This window comes from Pelecanus crispus, chromosome 7, assembly GCF_030463565.1.
Source record: "Pelecanus crispus isolate bPelCri1 chromosome 7, bPelCri1.pri, whole genome shotgun sequence".
Classification (NCBI taxonomy): Eukaryota; Metazoa; Chordata; class Aves; order Pelecaniformes; family Pelecanidae; genus Pelecanus; species Pelecanus crispus.
This window is the reverse complement of record NC_134649.1, coordinates 28,501,886-28,519,964: the sequence shown is the minus strand read 5'-3', so window position 1 is coordinate 28,519,964 and position 18,079 is coordinate 28,501,886. Positions and strand designations below refer to the sequence as shown.

Here is an 18,079-nt window from a genome sequence, read left to right as displayed (position 1 = left end):
GCAGTTTGAAGCCGGGGCAGCGGCGGGGAAGGCCGGGCGCCGGGCGCTGCCGCCGCCACTGCCGCTTTCCCTCCCCGCCCCGGGCGCCGCCGCCGCCTTCCCCCCGGCCCCGGTCGCTGGGCGCTGCCGCCGCTCCCCGCCCCCCCCCCCGCCACGCGGCCGTTATGCGGCGGGCGCTGCCGCCGCTCCGCGCTCTCCTCAGGGCCGGCGCCGCGGGACGGCCGCCCTGGCTGCCGGCGCTCAGCGGGCTCTGCGGCCCGCCGGCCGGCCTCCCAGCGCCGGCGGCTGAGGGGAGCGGCGGCAGTCAGGTAAGCGAGGGGCCCGGGGCGGGCAGGACCGCCTGGGCGGTGCCGGTCGCTTCAAGGCGTGCGGGAAACCGGAGTGAAAGCCGGAGCGAAACCGAAACGGCTTCGGGCGGCGGCTGCCAAACCCGGCCTCGGCGGGGCGCGGCCTCCCGGCGCCCGAGGGTACGGCGCGGCACGGCCGGGCCGCCCGCGGTGTCTGAGGGGCGGCCGTGGAGGCGGGGGCGCGGGCCCGGGCTGGCCGGGCGGGGCGGGGCGGTGGCTCCCGCTCCCAGGGGCTTTCCCTGCCCGGCGGGATCGTCCCGCTCCCGTCCCAGCCGGGACGTGGGAGGCCGCTACCGGGGGTTTCATCGCCAGTGCCTGCGAGCCCCCCTCTCCCAAGGGCCTGCTTTTGCTTCGCGGTCTTGCAAAAGAGGAACGACGGAAAGTCGTTAGGGTCGCGCGCCTGGCGCGCGTGCTTCATCCCGACTCCTTTGTTGTTGCAGCGCTGCAGCTCGCTTGTCGGTCAGAGAGCACTCCTTTATGGTCAAAGGAACAAAAAAACGTAGCTGTTGATTTCGTTATTTCCCTGTTGGATATACGCCGAATTCCCTTCTTAGTTTTTTCGGTATACTTGGCAAAAGATTTTTTTTTTTTTGCTACAGTGTTGTTCACTGTAAAATTCACGTTTGTAATCCACATTATTTACAGATAGCAAAATTAACGTGAAGAACTGTGTTTACTACAAAACTGTTACAGTATAGTTTCAGTAATTTCACACGCTAGTTTACAAAGCCTGAGATAACTACTGTACATTTATCGGCAAGCCTGCAACTCATTTGCGTAGCAGTTGGGTTATTTCTGATGTAGCATTTGTGAAACTATTGCAGACAACTTGGAGACAATGGTTGCAGGGGTTTTTGGTTTTATTTAAACAGAAGGCTGGTGATTAATAGGGGAGAAAGGAGAGGGCTTCAAGGGGAGTACTTGCATGTAAAACTGAACAAACCCCAGCTGCCCAATTACAGTCAGTGATATTGCATTACATTTGAAGTGTTAACTCTATTAAATTGGGCTCTGTCGGGGAATATACTCAAACTCATGGGTTTTCAAATGTCATTTGTGTGTGATGGCTTTAGAAAAGGCAGCAGTGCGAGCCAGCGTGTCAAGGAGTGGATCTGTAGCTACATCACCTTTCACATAGTGGTGGTGGTGGCAGTGTCTATCTATGCTGTACCCAGCTGCAGCAAAAATGTAGCGGATGAATAATTGATGAGGAACAAAGTGCTGCTTAAATAGGCAAAATGCCCTTCTCCCTGCATGGGAAAAACAGTGGGCTGGATTGCTGTCGGTATGTGCCCTGAGACAGCTTGAATAGCAAAGGCCGTCCCACCTTCACTGGCTGGAGTAATTTCTGCACCTGTTCTCCCCATCAGGCTTGGTCTCGGTGCTTGATCTCTCACTCCTTTTTCATCAAACGATGAAAGAGGGGATCATGAATCCCAAGAGTCTTTGATTCCATTTTAGGCTTGGGAGAGAAATGAAGTTTAGATTATAGACCCCTTTTGGTCCATCCTTTCCAACCCAATTCAGTAATGGTTTCATTGTTCGACAGTCCTCCCTCTGTCTCCACTCCTTAGGCTTATCACCCAGCTCATCTTTCTTACCCTTGGTTAGCCTCACTCTCTTTTTCTGGGCTCATGAACTCCAGTTCTTCACTTCTTCAAAGGCAGGCAGTGAGATAAATTTTAGTAACTCAAACAGCACCTTTGTTTAAGGAGGTGCTAATTTTTACAATAGGCATTAATCTGCCATATATAAAACTAAGAATCAACTGAAGCGATGTATAAGGAGCACAACAGATACCTAGCTGTACTCGAACCTGTTGTGGAACAGAAAAGTACAAGAGGTAGTAGGGACTGTTTTCGTATCTAAGCATCTTATAAGGGAGGAGCAAAGTACAATATTTGCATTCAAGACCTAACTGCTGCTGGAAAAAATTACTTTTGTTTATTTTGTTAGTGTTCTGTGCATTGAAATCACCTGTGAAATAGAGTGGGGTTAAATCAAAGGTGTCACTCGCTGGCACAGCAGCATGTATTTTCTACCTCTTTTTATCAGTTTAACTCAATTTGTCCCAATCTTCTGAAGTGTCCTGGAACTACTCATAAAGCAAGGTAGAACTCATGAGGCTGCATGCATAAGGAAAAGGGAGTTGTAGTGCTCATTTTTTCACAGTAAGTATTGTAGTATATGAATATGTCTGTAAGGCACATTAAAATGCACAAAATTAAAGATCTGTTCCTTCTCTGTGGAGGTGGCTGCTTTCATTGGGCCTTAGCTATTGTAAGCTTTACCAAGCGAGCCTAAGTAAGGGCATAACTAATGTACTCTTTCTTTTCAATTCCTTCTTACAGCTCAACATACCTCCATCCTTTGGTTTTCTTTTTGACATTGACGGTGTACTAGTACGAGGAAAAACCCCGATTCCTGCTGCAAAAACAGCCTTTCAAAAGCTAGTTAATTCTCAGGGACAATTCTTGGTGCCTGTAGTATTTGTCACCAATGCAGGGAATTGCCTTCGCCAGAAAAAAGCTGATCAGCTGTCTCATCTACTGGGAGTTCCAGTGAGTAACTTAAATACTATTTATTTATTTAATTTACTTATGGTGAATATGTCAAATGTATTCTTTTCCATTAAATACTGCTCAGTTAATCAGTTTTGGTTTTCCCTTAAGCCCCCTGAAATGCTTTGCTGGAGGTATTATAAAAGTAAAAAATACTGTCCAAAGCTAATGGTATTTCCATTGGTAAAGGTACTGATTTTTCCAATGGTAAAGCTAATGGTAGTGGTATTTCTTTGCAACATTATTATTGTGGGAATAAGTCTTACCTTCTCCTTCTGAAGAAAAAAATGTGTGTGCCAGTAACATGAAACTCTGCTTTAGCAAGCTGAATGTCTTCTGTGATAATGTGCAAGACAAGAGCTTCCTGCCTCTTTTTAATACAAGTGGTAAAACTTTATTCCCCCCTGATTTGTGGGCAGTAGGACTGCTCTGTTGTTGGAGACTGTGTTTTGAGCATTACTAAGATAAACCCATAAAGTCAGTTCTGCAGTGTGTTTTGTTTCTGTAAGGGCCAGCAGGCAAGGGCATATCTGTATCAATAAAATCCTGTGTGTCATGGGTTAAATGACATCTCAGTTATTTTTTGGTTTTTTTAGACCTGTAAAGGTGATAAGTAGCGATTCATAATAGCATCCTTCCAGGATAATAATTTTACTGGTTTTATACCTGTTGAAGGAATGGGGATATGTAAACTAAAAGAAAGTGATCTTCTGATACAATTAAATCAATGCTGCAGTCTAGCGAAGGGACCACAGTAGGAACTAGGACAGTTCTGATTCTTTTTCCCTGTTTGCTTTCTAAATTAATTTTGTGATACTATAAAACTAGGAGAGAAAACCTTGTGTTCATGTTGAATAGAGTAATTCCTGAAGCTGAAAGGGGTGTGTATGACAATGTCAGTAATGTATTTTTTTCTGGCACATTATCAATACATAATCTGTGAAACGTAGGAGAAAATTATATGGTAGGGTTTTAGGTAGATATGTATAATTGTTTCGTAATTCATAGAATTTGTCACACCTATTAATTAAGTCTACACATAAATAACTTATCTGAAAAACAACAGACTCCTTTTGTTTTTAAACCCCAAACAGATTTCACAAGATCAAGTGATGATGTCACACAGTCCTCTGCGGATGTTCAAACGTTATCATGAAAAATGTGTTCTTGTATCTGGACAAGGACCACTACTTGATATTGCTCAAGAGTATCTTTAAAAAAAGAAAAAACTTTCTGTTTAAGTATTTTCCTTAATCAAGTTCAGGGGATCCTGTGTATCAAGTGAAGACCAAATATTTCAACGCTACAAACCCAAAAAGCAATGGTAGTTCTTACTATGATGTCAAATTTATATTTTGAAAATGGTTGGTGTGTTGATACTTGCTTCACTTTGTTCTATCTGTTTTTAATGAGGAAGGAAAAAAGAGAAAGAATTATTTTTTTCACTCATATGTAAATGACACTTTAGCACAAAGGGTTTGTTCTTTCTCGAGGATGAGAGCATGGCATGCTGTCTGTTATTTATCACTAACTTTTAGCTCAGTGGCTCACGATCCGCTTGTAAGCATGTGGCCAGGCCAGGTCACATTGTTTTTGTAACCGACCTCTGGAGTAGAACTATACTTGAAAATATTTTGCTGCTTCTATACTAACTGCCAAAAAGAACTTGAATTATGTTGATAAAATGGTGGCATCAAAGCTTCAAACTGTAATTTAATGACCTTACCTTATGCATAATCTTTGCTCATGCTTCCAGTAACTCCCTTCTGCACTTCTTCCTTTACTGGCATTTTAATTAAAGTTGGTGTAAATCATGAGGTGTAGAAGATGTATATGCGACTTTTAAGTGTAAGCTTTATTTCAGATACAAAGATGAGAAAAAGTTACTGAAGGAACATTCCGGTTAACTGTCAAAATTTGTTAGGCATGGCTAAGAGAAAAGTATATTACAAGACTGAATACGAAATACAAAAACCATATTTCTGTTAGATAGCATTTTCATACGCGATAATCTTATCTTAAAATAACTTTATAAATGGCCTGTGGTGTTAATTCCAATACAAAATCAGGTTGCTTAGTTTGTATACATGATATATTTAAATATCTGTTATTTTCATTTGCATTGTAAGAAGTTGTCAGCATGGAGAGTAGCATCACAATGGCTTTTTACATAAATGAGCAGTTTTAGTTTGATTACCTCTTGTTAACTAAGTTTAAATTAATGGGTTATATCAGCATTTAAGAGCACTGCTATGCAAATCAGGAGGTTATTTTTTCCCTTTTGCTCATTTTGATGTGTATTTATCTTAACTACCTGTAGAGCATAATTAAACCTGATTCGTCAGTCCACCATTTTGCAAGAGACTGAGCTTTACAGTGTTTGTTTATCTAGCAATACATTTGCAGCTATAGTGGCCTAAGGAAGGCACAGTTTGTGGAGGCAGTATTTTTTCCTCAACTAGCTCATATTTCTTTTCTGTAATAATTACACAAGAAGTTGTCTTGCTGCTGGATAAACTTCTTTTTGTGCTTATGTAAAGATGATCTTGGAGTATTGCAGCTGTAGAGTGGCTTCTTGCTTTTCATTTCATGTTTTGAGAAAGATTTATGTATAATTTCTGTCTGAAGATTTCAGACACACAGGTCTTCCATTTATAAATAATGCGATGATCATCTTTTTATCTCACAGAAGAAAAAGTCAGTCTTTTATATGTTGCTTTCATTCCTAAATAATTTGCTTTACCAGATAAACTGCATAAGTTAAAATTGTTAAAATGGAATTACTGATTTTTAAAATCTTATAACATAAGCAATTCTGTATCCTTAACTGGTATTTTCCCAGCCTTGGTTTCTGTCAACCTATTACCATTGAAACGTTGCGGGAGAAACACCCTTTGCTAGATGTAGTTGACCATGACAGAAGACCTAAAGTTCTGGTGAGTGAGTATTTTTTGTTTTAAAATTCTTTGCTTGCTCATTAGATGACATTCTGTAATAGGGGTCAATATGTAAACTACAGAGCTAATGCTGTTGTTCTTAACATTGTATTTTGACTTTGCTTTTCTGCTTCTTTATTTGTTTTATTACAGCATTTTCAAGAACAACTGTATAGACTTTTTTTCTATCAGTGGTAATTCTTTAACATATTCTTTGATTTTTTAACTTACTGTTGTGGGAAAACTTACCATTTAGTACAGATACCTAATTCAAAATCTGTCTTGGAAAGCTTATTAGCTTCTTCAGATGTGTGGAAGATAAAATAAGCTTTTTCCTTCAGTATAGGATTCCCTTGGTATTGTTTCTAGGCTGTGAGGTTGCTTTGATTGTAAGTTAATGCTTTGCAGATAACTAATTTTTCTCTAAAGGACTCCCTTTCTTGTTTATACCATTACTTAAATCTATACAAATATTAAGAGTATGTACAGTATGGTTTCAACTGAATTGTGCAGAATTTCAAAAAGGAGTGAATACATACACGGTAAATACATGTGTGTATTGTACATGTTCAGGGTCAGTATATAGAGTGGCTTTTTCCCATATGAAGTCAAGAAATTCTTTGTGGTTCATAGAATCCATAACTCAGTTATATCACCTTTTACCTTGCTTCTCAACCATGCGGATGTAGAAGTTCAAGAAACTGTTAATGTATTTGCCACCACAGGGAGTAAATCATGAAGTGCAAGCTCTTACTTGTTTAGCAAATATATTACGTGCTATACAATGTATTTTTCTTTCTTAGCAGTGTTAAAGAATACATTTCAAAAACTATTTTTCAAATATCTTGTTAATACTAGAGGCCTCTTACTCGTGTGGAAAAATAAACATCCATACTTTCATACACAAGTAAATTAAACAACCAAAGCTTTATAGCTTGCCAGTGGAAGTTAAATAGATGTAGGAGGCTAGTGAATGCAGAACACACTAACTTGTCTGCTGTCCATTTGCCACGAGATTTCACTTCAGAACTGAAATACAAGTTTCTAAGTAAACTGATGTCAGGTATATACCAAAATAGTGAGTGCATTTCCTGTCAGTGTTGCAGAAGGCAACTGTGGGAGCTATACTTGAATTTATTCTGTTACAAATAGTAGTAGATGTTTAATCTTGTAGAAAACTTTCACTTTTTTCTTATTACAGTACCCTTCTGCTGTGGAGCTTCCCAAGATTGAGGGTCAGTTATCTTTATTTAACTTGCAACTATCCATTAATAGATGAAATATCTTTATTGTACTTTATAATTAGAATTTATTTTTAGATTGCTGGGTACTTCAGAAAGTTGGCTGAGACAATTCTAAAATTTCCTTGTTAATGACATCTGTCATTAATTTGGACTGTATCACATGTGATAAAGCTGGGTTTTTTTTAATGTGTGCTGTTTTCAGCCATGTGATTTTGAAGTTTCAGAAGGTAGGTGAGGTCTGCTTTCCTTTTCATCTTCCTTTAACAGGCTATTGCTGCCTTCCTTTCAAAAATGAGGAATGAATTGACGTGTTCAGAAATAATTGGTCTTGTTCGTACAGTAGACAGGATAGTCACTTCAGAGTTGTAGTAGGAGAATCATCTTGTTTCGGCATACCGTATTCACCCTTGTCTCCTCTGAACCACAGGAAAGTAGAAACTGGACTCTAGGATTTTAAAAAGTCCACGTCAGGTTATTGCTGTCTAAAAACAACATCCAAATTTTGTTTTAAGATGAACAAAATAATGTCTCTGATGGATTATTTAAATACTGTACATAGAATTCACAACGGTATGGAAGACTTAGAAATACAATTTAGAAGTTAATAGTTTGTGGTGCTATGGAGAAGCTTAGCCAATAAAAAAATAAATTTCTTAAACCTGTAGATTTTGCAGTGGGGTCTTGTTACTTCTGAGATTTTCTGTGAATGAATGGGTATGTAATATATTAAAACCCTAAGTTAATGTGACGATTACATTAGCTCACGGTTAAATCAAATTACTTTTTCAGTCTCTTTAGACCAAGTTTCAGTGTCAGAGATTTGGTGCCCTGTTAACTAATTCCATAACTCTATTTTGTAATTCTTGTTCTCATAGCTGTTGTTTTGTTTGGGGAGCCAGTCAGATGGGAAACCAACCTCCAGTTGATAATAGATGTTTTGTTGACAAGTGGTTATCCTGGAAATCCGTATCACCATGAAAATTACCCTCACATTCCTGTACTTGCCTGTAACATGGATCTGATGTGGGTAGCTGAAGCACAGTCTCCAAGGTAAGTGCAATTATAACACGTGTGTATATCATTATATATTTGGGGTTTCCTCGTTTCTTCAGTAAAATTCAGAGCCAATACGTTTATACAAAATGCTTGCTGTAGCTTCACAGTAGGTCTCAGCTTTGAATACAACATCTCTAAAGCAATGCACTTTCAGCAAATGCTGCCTTCTTACTGTCTACTTTATTGCATTCAGGAAATCAGTTACTCAAGATAAAAACTGCTTTTAAGCCCTAAACCTTTTTGTTTCCCCACTCCCAGAAGAATGGGGAAAGATAGGTTTTTGCCTGAGGGCCTCAGAGTCCCAGTTCAAAGGAAAAAATGAAAAAATTATCAAGGCCGTTGTTTCATTTCATTAGGTCCTTCTTTGGTATTTTGCTTTTCCACTGTACAGTTTCAGGTAGGGTGAAGATTTGACCCTGCTAGTTGAAAGCAGTGAGTGCTTTTGAGCTGAGGGCAATATAGTGAGTGCTTTAAAGAACACAAGAAACAACAAGTAGAACACACAGAACAAGGTGGCGTGATCTCTGATAGTGGTTTTGTTTGATTTTGTTTTCAATAGAAGGTAGCTCTCTAATAGTTTTGTTTCCCCTCCCTTCCCCTCGGTCTAAAATTTGAACATACACTGAAGTAGAAATTGTTGTTATTGTGACTGGATTGCTGCCTTGATCTTGGATCAAAGATCTTGTTGGATATCCTTACTTGGATGCAAAGACCATCTCTAATTAGCACATTGGCCAAATACATATGTGTGATAGTATCAGGCTAGAGTAAGGAAACCCATGTATCTACAGTGGATAAGTTACGTAGTTTCAGTTGTGTCCTTTGGAAAAGATCCAGTATAAAGTTTGTTTTTTCCTTTGAGTTTGACAGTATGACAAGTTTGCATCTGTCAGTGCTGTTACCTTCACTATTCGAATATAATGCCATGACTAAGTTGTTTTAAGCTGTTGCTAATAATTACTGGAAATAATGTTGCGCTTATTTATTGGTATTTCATAATACAAAGCAACAAACAGGGTGGAGAGAAGGAATGAAGGGTTAACTCAGAATTCAGAAAAGCTAATTCTGTACTACATTTAAAAGTGCTACAGCTGCTTCCTTCTTTGTAGTGTTTTTCCTTAAAAGACTGTTTTGATTTCTAGGCCACTAGGGATTTAATTTCTTTATTAGTGCACTTCATATATCTCTGCTGGCTTCTGATGCTCATTATGTTGGTCTTTTGGTTTTTTAGGCTGTAGATACCTGGTTTGAGCAGCTATACTAATCTGTCTGCATTAGAAGTTACCTGGCAGCTCTTCTTAAGAATTATGTGTTATTTATTGTATATAGAATTGTTGGATAGTAACCTTTTATTCTTCTTTTGGTTTTTTGGTAATTCCTTATTTCTCAAGTGATACATATTAGTTCATCCCTAGTATCACAACCTGACTTCAGTAATGAAGTAAATCTGTTTTTTTCATCATGAGATTACTGGCTTGGTTGATGACTGTTTCCACCTTGATCAAAATAACAGTAAGTTATCGAAAGCATGCTGTAAAATTAGAGTTTGTTCCTTGATCCTCCTTTGCATCTATTTTTTTAGAGAAACCCATGAAGTTTTTTTTGTTTCCATATTATAAGTGGGTTGTGGTATACTCTTGTGCTTAAGGAGAGATCAATTTTCCTTCTGTCTGACTCTGACTTTCCTTTTCCATTTCTCCTCTTTGTCAATTTAGCGGATTCTGTTAGGTCACTGCAGAGAGTACATCAGGATAGGCATTATCTCAAGAAGCATCACTTTTGTAACTAGGGTATCTACTTAAATGCAAGTAATACACAAATCATTGCTAAGTTTTAAAAATGGGTAAGTCTGTGCTCTCCCAATAGTGTGTTTTTATTGCAGTGTTTATTGTTCAGCTAATCAGCACTTAATTTTCAGGGAAACAGCTGTGGAAACATTGCATGCAAATGGTGGGAAATTTGATAGTTACAGGATATGATTTATTCCTAAAAGACCATGAAATAAAAAAGCCTTGGTGTTTTTATCTGTACTTAATATAATTTGATTTGCCTTTATATCTGTGTAGGTTTGGGCATGGAACGTTCATGGTTTGTTTGGAAAACATTTACAAGAAGATCACTGGCAAAGATCTGAAATATGAGGCCTTAATGGGCAAACCTAGTAAACTGACCTACCAGTATGCAGAATACCTCATCAGGGCCCAGGCAGCAGAAAGACAATGGAAGCAACCTATTCAAACTCTTTATGCTGTCGGGTAAGATACCGTAAGTCTAACGAGTTCATCAGGAAATTACTCGCAACATAAATACCAGCGATGAAAAATACACAACTCTTTCTACTTTCTTTCTCATGCCATTGGGACCACCTAACGTTCTTGGTGCTATGGTGTACTTTTTGTAACATTTTTGAGCCTCACTGTTTCTAATCTTGAAAATTAATAATACTTTGTTCTTTCTATGTGTAATTTCTGTAGAAGCATAAAGAGTGGTTCATATGCAGCTAAGATTTCTCCCTTTTTTAAATTGCTGTAATAAGCTGTGTAAATCTAACAAAAAGAATTTGCATGGGTGTTTTGTTAGATTTACTGGTATAACACCATCAAGCTTTGAGTAAATGCTGGTTATTAGGGAATGGAGAGCAAGAATTTATTTGTGAGATCGTTAAGGTCAGTCATATGCTACTGTGCGTGCTGTCATATCATAGAATCCTTTTCATAGAAAGAGATAAAGCTGTATTGTATTAAAGACTGTTCCAGAATCTCCAAGATGTTTGGAAATATAATAAGCTCATTCATGGACTGCTAATACCTATCCTTGATTTCCCCTCCCACTGCCCTGGTCTGCAGTTTCAACATGGAGTGTTACTCACTTTCATTATATGTCATGCTTAATGAAAATGGTGTAATAAAACAGCTGTAGGATTGGATTTCTTCCTGTCTGCATACTTCCACATAAAGTTATGTGAAGTATAAAATAAACTCTTAAATCGAAACCGTAAAAATGTCTTTCATACAATTGAAATTTGACAACTAAAATTGCACTAAACCTTCTTCTTATATTTCCAGAGATAATCTCATGACTGATGTCTATGGTGCTAACCTTTACAATCGCTATCTGGAAGAGAACTCCAGAAAAGGTTCAAAATCACGGATTCAGGCCAAAGTTGCTGGTGGAAGGGGATCTGCCACTCTCTCTCAGGATGATGAAATAGACAACAGTTGGGAGACTGAATTAGCATCTGCAGCTGCTGCCCGCTGTAGGTCTGTTCTTGTTTGTACTGGGGTTTACAACCCTCACACAGAGGTACCCTTGGATACCAGGGAGAGCATAACTGAAACGGTGTTCCATGGCCACAGAGATTTTAGATTTGATCCTGGTTTAGTAGAACCAGATCATATTGTACCAGATGTTGATGCTGCTGTAGACCTGGTCTTCCAGCTGGAGAACTTTGCACCTAATTGAGATGACATGGTTTCTTAAGGACTACTCAGTGCTATGCTTTTCTTCCCAAAAAACAAGCTGTGCTTTAAAATCATGCCACAAAACGCTGCTTTCTAAAATTTTTAACTTTTAAATTAGTCCAATCTTACATTAGGTATATTAATATACTTAATATAAGTATATTAAATAACAGTAATGCTTTTTTAAGTACTTTGAAATAGGTCATTTCTTGCTTTAGTTGCCCTTTACTGTCCTCCTCTTCATTATGTTAGGTATTACAATAGCAATTTTTCATAGTAAACATGCATTTTTCATGCATGTTGCTGGTACTTAAATTCCCATGTGATGGTACATTCTTTTGTTTGCTGGAGGATTTAGCTTCTAGGTATTGGGGACCTTGAGGATATTAGATTGTGGTGCTGGGGTCGTTCACACAGTTACAAATTGGCTGGTAGAGAGCACAATGTGTTACTGCTTGATATTCTGCAAGTAATGAGTGCTCTTTCAAATTAGAGCGAAGTGCAAGTCTGTTCTGCTACTTTGTACTTGCTCACGTATAATACTGCAGCCTTTGATTTTATCTGTTTTTCCCTGTGTCTAGGGCTGCTATTGCTTCTCTCTACTCTGACATGCAAAGCCTTAATAGAAATGTCCATATAAGAAGGGGAATGCTGACTTGTTAGCACTGTTTTTGGAACTCCAGCTAAGCCAAACATAGTCACGTGAGAAAAGCGGCTAACATTGGGTATCCTGTGTGGCATAATACCTGGCCTTTTTGTCTACGCCTTCTTTTTTACCTGCACTTTTTTGAGGAATTTAGAATCTTAGAAAGCTTTAGCAATTATGTTTCAGGCGTTTCTGTCAGTTGGACTTTTCCACTGAATGAGTGACTACTGTCTGGGCAAAAAGTGCCTAGTAATTTACTTGAAGCTTCATACCACTGTGGTAATTAACTGGCCTTTAGTGTAATACATGTCGTGTTGTGTCAATGTTATATGTTGTTCGGTTCATGGATTTTATAGCTGTTCATTTAAAAAAGAATATTTTGTTACTTTTGTAAAATACTGTTAAATGTTTTCATCCAAAAGATGTCTTTGAAAATTTTTTTGTGTTGTTATAGCACAGTATATGGTATACTTGTTACGTAAGCTTGGAAAACATAAGCCAATTAAGTGTGTTTAAAAACAAAGTCAACTTACACACAAATATCACTTAACATCACCTTGGGGGCTAGTCAGGTTTTTATGGTTGGGTTTTTGGTTTATTTTGTTGTTGTGTTTTGGGGGTTTTTTTGAAATTAAAATCATACAAACAAAAATCTGTGGGCCTTCAGTGTTCACAAGTTATTGCAGAACTAGCAGAACGCTAGCTTAAAAGCACTGATAGACAGATGGTGGCATAAAGTGAAGTGATTTCCTGGCCAACTTCTTCACTGCTTGTCATCCCGAAATCAAAATCTGAAAACTCACATCATGAAGAAAACACTGCTGTGATGAAGTCAGATTTTTTTGTTGTTGTGTTTTCTCCATTTGTAATCCCCCTCTCTACTGTCAGGATTGTTGATTCATTCACTCCTAATGTTTCATAAGTAGTTTTCAACATATCTTGCTGGATCCAGTTTAAGGACACTGCTCTAAACAGTGTATTTCCTGTTTCTTCACTGGGAAAGTACTATAGCAGCACATTCTTGCCTTTTTAACTGGTACAATAAACATATGTACCTATTTATTTAGCAGTTTTCTGTAATACGCCAATTATTTGCAAAGTATGCCAAACCTTTTGAAGTAAAGATTGTAGTTTTGTAAAATGTCAGGGTGACTGAAGTGGCATTGTTTCAATACTGAAGCATCTTGCAGAGCTCTTTAACTATTACTGGAAGCAGTTTCAGGCTGTCCCTGAAGCAAGGAATAAAAATATGAAAGCTGATGAAGAACAGAAAATGTTGAATTTGTTTCTTCTTTTTTTCCCCAGAATATGCATGAACACTTGAAAAGGTTCATGAAGGAACTGTGCATATACTTTTTAAACGTTGTCCCTCATAGAAACATTAACTTATAATGCATATGTAGAAAAAAAAAATACTGTTTGGCTGCTAGTCAGGCTGCTACTGTTTTTTAACTGAAGACAGGTTTTTAGTCTATATCCCTCTTAAACCATTTAGGCTGTGTCTGTGTTGCAGGGGTGTGAATGTTGCCTGATGAGTCTGCTTGAGCTATCTTTATTGTGATTCCTTGTATGAATGTATGACTGATTTTGGAACTGTATCAGCACAAAACAAAAAATAGGCAGTTATTGCCACAAATGGTGGATAAATATGATTTATATATCTGGGTCTTACTGTAAAACACAAAAAAGAAATGTTAGTGTAGTAGACACTTGTTGTGGTATACCAGTGAGGTAGGCAAATATTTTGGTGACATATCGTGAAGAATAAATTTTTAAGGAAGGATTTGAAAGAGTATAGTGAGCTACTGGAGCTCTTGCCAAAGGTGAAGGACCTCACAGCATCCACTTGCTAGATGCTCCCACAGCTTCATTGCAGTGCTAAGCGAGGTACATTGGAATTAGATTATGTATTCCCTAGTTAGTACTGCAACCACACACCATAGATCTAGCTCTAGAGCCTGAACGCAAGCTGCTTCCTCAGTGACCTGTTCCAATGTTTATGTGCACTGAGCACTTACACTGCAGTTCAAATTTTGAAATATTCCTGGTGTTAGTGGTATAGCAAACTCCTGGCCAGAGGTCCTTACCCTTTGCAAAATGAGTGGAAAAGCATGTGTGTTCCTCCCTCAAAGAGTCCCAGTCCAGTTTACACTTTCACTCAAATTTTTGGTGAAAATATTTATGCCAGGATGCTAGTATGTGACTTGGGCAAAGCTGCCATTCCACCTGCTTTACTGAATTCAGCAAAAGACTTGTCATCTTTATCTTTTTATTAATGTGACCCCCCAAAAAGCACACATTGCTCATTACATTATTATTTAATGTCTTACAAATGAAGATGCTACACTGACAGACTTCTGAGTCTTTGAACTTTGTGCCTCCTATTCACTCAGGAAGTGGTACAAATGAGAATTTTTTTGAAAAGAAGTGTCATAAAACATTGCATTGGAGTTACCACTGTAATTTCTAATGTTTCCTGCTATAGTACTTTAAAGTGAAGTTTAGTGATTCTTTGTTAGTAACAAGCTAAGATGTGGAAATCCTTAGAAGAAATCTCAATCTGTAGTACTGGAAAGGTCCTTTTTTCAGAGTTCTTAAGGAAAACAGAGTTTAGTAAAATGTTCTTTAATTCAGCTAAGAGTGAGATGAATGAATATAATATTAGGTAAGAAAAAGACTAAGACCCTGTCTTAACTTTCGCTCTCCTTTCCTTGAATGTCCTCTTACCTGGATTTTCACTTCTTCAATATGTTTTCAGCTTTGACATCACTTTTTTGAAACAGACAGTATTTCCCACATGTCATGTTCAGTGTATTTCAGTCATAATACAGGTAAGCTATTGGATGTTGCAATGCTTCTTTCAAGTTTAAAATGTACTGCTGAAACACCTAAGTGACCAGCACGTGCAGAAATAGATCACTGAAATCACTATTAAAAAATACTTCTGAGGATCTTGCTGAAGTTTCTTCTAAGTAGAACTTGCCCTTTGTTTGCATAGTAGTGTTTTTATTCTTGATACCTTTTGTTCTATTAAAAAAAGACCTCAAAAATAACCTTTCAAAAATACAGTCTATACTTATTTTTGCTAATACAAAATTGACAAAATATTTTAAACTCCAGTCATGTATTGTCTTCAGTATCACATGTTTTTCTTCAGAAGCATTTTTCAATTAAAGTTAGAGGAATGTATGAGACATATTTTAAAGAAAAACTAATTTACAGATATCTCTTCTTCAATCTAAAAACAACCATGCATTTAAAATTAAATTTATCATGTCAAAACTTAAATATTCTTAAATGTAATGAAAGGAATAATTTTGTAGTAGATCTTACTTTTATTAAATCAGTCTACTGCACCTATTGATACTACTTGTTATGGAATACTCTTTTCAAATTGCAGATTTTTTTAGTAAAAGATTATATCCAGGCAGCTTGTCTTAAAGATGTGAGTAATTCACGATAATCTGTTGCAGTGTTTTGTAGTAGTTTACTACTTTGCATAAACGGCTCGGTAGTTTTTTTTCTGGGACAACCCTCCTCATGTTGCTACGTGTTACATTCTTCAGCAACACAAATGTGGTGATACGCTGTGATATGCTGTAATTGAATCATATCTAGAAAAATTGAACTTAAAAATATTTCAGCAGTAGTAGGAGATGAAACAGTCTCTGCAATGTGGTGGGATTGGCAGACGACTATCGGTAAGAATATTGTAAAAGATCTTCTAAAATGAATGTTTTCACTAAGCTTGAAAGATATTCTCACTGGCTGTCAGTGCAGTATTTAAACCTGGTATGCAATTTTTAGACCTCTGTTGAAGTGCGTTAGGCTTCATCCAGTGGGAATCCAGCTGATGCCCTTGGCGACTGCTCTGCAGAGCAAGTGGAGGTGGTCAGAAGCTTCACATCAAAAGACACCTTGATACAACTGAAACAGTAATGCAGACATACCCATAGCGGTGTTCCCCAGGGCTCGGTTTTGGGGCCAGTCTTACTTAACATCTTTATCAACAATCTGGATGAGGGGTTTGAGTGTGCCCTCAGTAAGTTTGCAGATGATACCAAATTGGGTGGGAGTGTCAATCTGCTCAAGGATAGGAAGGCCCTGCAGAGGGACCTGGACAGGCTGGATCAATGGGCTGAGGTCAATTGTATGAGGTTCAACAAGGCCAAGTGCCAGGTCCTGCACTTTGGTCACAACAACCCCATGCAGTGCTACAGGCTTGGGAAAGAGTGGCTGGAAAGCTGCCCAGCAGAAAGGGACCTGGGGGTTTCGGGTGGTTGACAGCCGGCTGAACATGAGCCAGCAGTGTGCCCAGGTGGCCAAGAAGGCCAACAGCATCCTGGCTTGTATCAGGAACAGTGTGGCCAGGAGGAGCAGGGAGGTGATTGTTCCCCTGTACTCAGCACTGGTGAGGCCGCACCTGGAATACTGTGTGTCTGGTTTTGGGCCCCTCAATACAAGAAAGACATTGAGGTGCTGGAGTGTGTCCAGAGAAGGGCAATGAAGCTGGTGAAGGGTCTAGAGAACAGGCCTTATGAGGAGCAGCTGAGGGAACTGGGGTGGTTTAGCCTGGAGAAGAGGAGGCTGAGGGGAGACCTTATCGCTCTCTACAACTACCTGAAAGGAGGTTGTAGTGAGGTGGGTGTTGGTCTCTTCTCCCAAGTAACTAGCAACAGGGCAAGAGGAAATGGCCTCACGCTGTGTCAGGGGAGGTTTAGATTGGATATTAGGAAACATTTCTTCACAGAAAGAGTGGTCAAGCATTGGAACAGGCTGCCCAGAGAGGTGGTGAAGTCCCCGTCCCTGGAGGTGTTAAAAAAATGGGTAGATGTTGCACTTTGGGACATGGTTTAGTGGGCATGGTGGCATTGGGCTGATAGTTGGACTGATGATCTTAGAGGTCCTTTCCAACCTTAACGATTCCTAGTTTTTACTTTCATTAGAAAATAATCCAGCACCAAGCCAGGAAACATGAAATTAATTATTACTCTACCCTTAATTGGTTTAGTAGTGTTAGGTTAATGGTTGGACTTGATGATCTTAAAGGTCTTTTCCAACCTAAACAATTCTATGATTCTATAGAGGACCACACACTTGGGCAGAGTTGAGATACTTAAGTCCAGGATCTATTAAATTCTGGAAGAATACAGCAGAATGTACATGGGGTTTGGGCTGGGCTGTTGGGGGGTGCAAAGATGTCTGCTTTCATACAGGGCTTGGGTTTACTTCTCCACTACTGTCTGTAGATTTTGAAAGGGGTTATTTGCCGTTTCAGTGAAATTAACCTGTTCCTTTGGCAGAAGACAGTGAAAGGTTAAAGTAGAAGATAGTTCTTGTTCATTTCCAAATTAATGTCTGGCTCTCTGAGAAGATATCTGTGGCCTGCCTCCTAAAATGCTTCAAAAATGTAGTCATCCAGGCTCATCTCCCATGAATGTGAGCAGATACTAATAAGTAATTACCTTTGGTTTTCACACAAATAAACTGTTCTTGAAAGCAGCACACGCCTTTCAATAGCCTCATCAGCATGAGTACAAGTCACAAGCATTTCTCAAAGGTATTTAGTTCAGCAAAGTCCTGGTGCAATCCATGTCCAGGTGGGAACTTGTTTCACCCTTGGGAAACTTTCCTTGCCCTGCAGCGTGACTGCTGTTGCAGGTGCCTCAGTAACTGTAGGTGGGAGACTGGAGACTCCCTTGTCTTAAACACACAAGTATGAGGCATGCCAGTAAGAACTGAATTTATTTGGGAAGTGAAGGGATAGATAGCTTCTCTGATGGAGACTGCAATGGTTTTTGGTATGGGATCCTCCAGGTGTAGGTGAG

The 18,079-nt window shown here is 39.1% G+C and overlaps 1 protein-coding gene across 1 annotated transcript; it reads left to right on the top strand.

Annotated features, from left to right (window-relative positions):
• The first annotated feature begins 164 nt into the window (after positions 1 to 164).
• LOC104034192 (haloacid dehalogenase-like hydrolase domain-containing 5) lies at positions 165 to 13,117 on the top strand. Its single transcript, XM_075713662.1, has 8 exons — positions 165 to 308; positions 2,699 to 2,908; positions 4,003 to 4,115; positions 5,751 to 5,844; positions 7,046 to 7,079; positions 7,964 to 8,138; positions 10,211 to 10,399; positions 11,210 to 13,117. The coding sequence occupies exons 1-8, from the start codon at positions 165 to 167 to the stop codon at positions 11,604 to 11,606; spliced, it is 1,356 nt and encodes a 451-aa protein (XP_075569777.1). The 3' UTR covers positions 11,607 to 13,117.
• Positions 13,118 to 18,079: the final 4,962 nt, after the last annotated feature.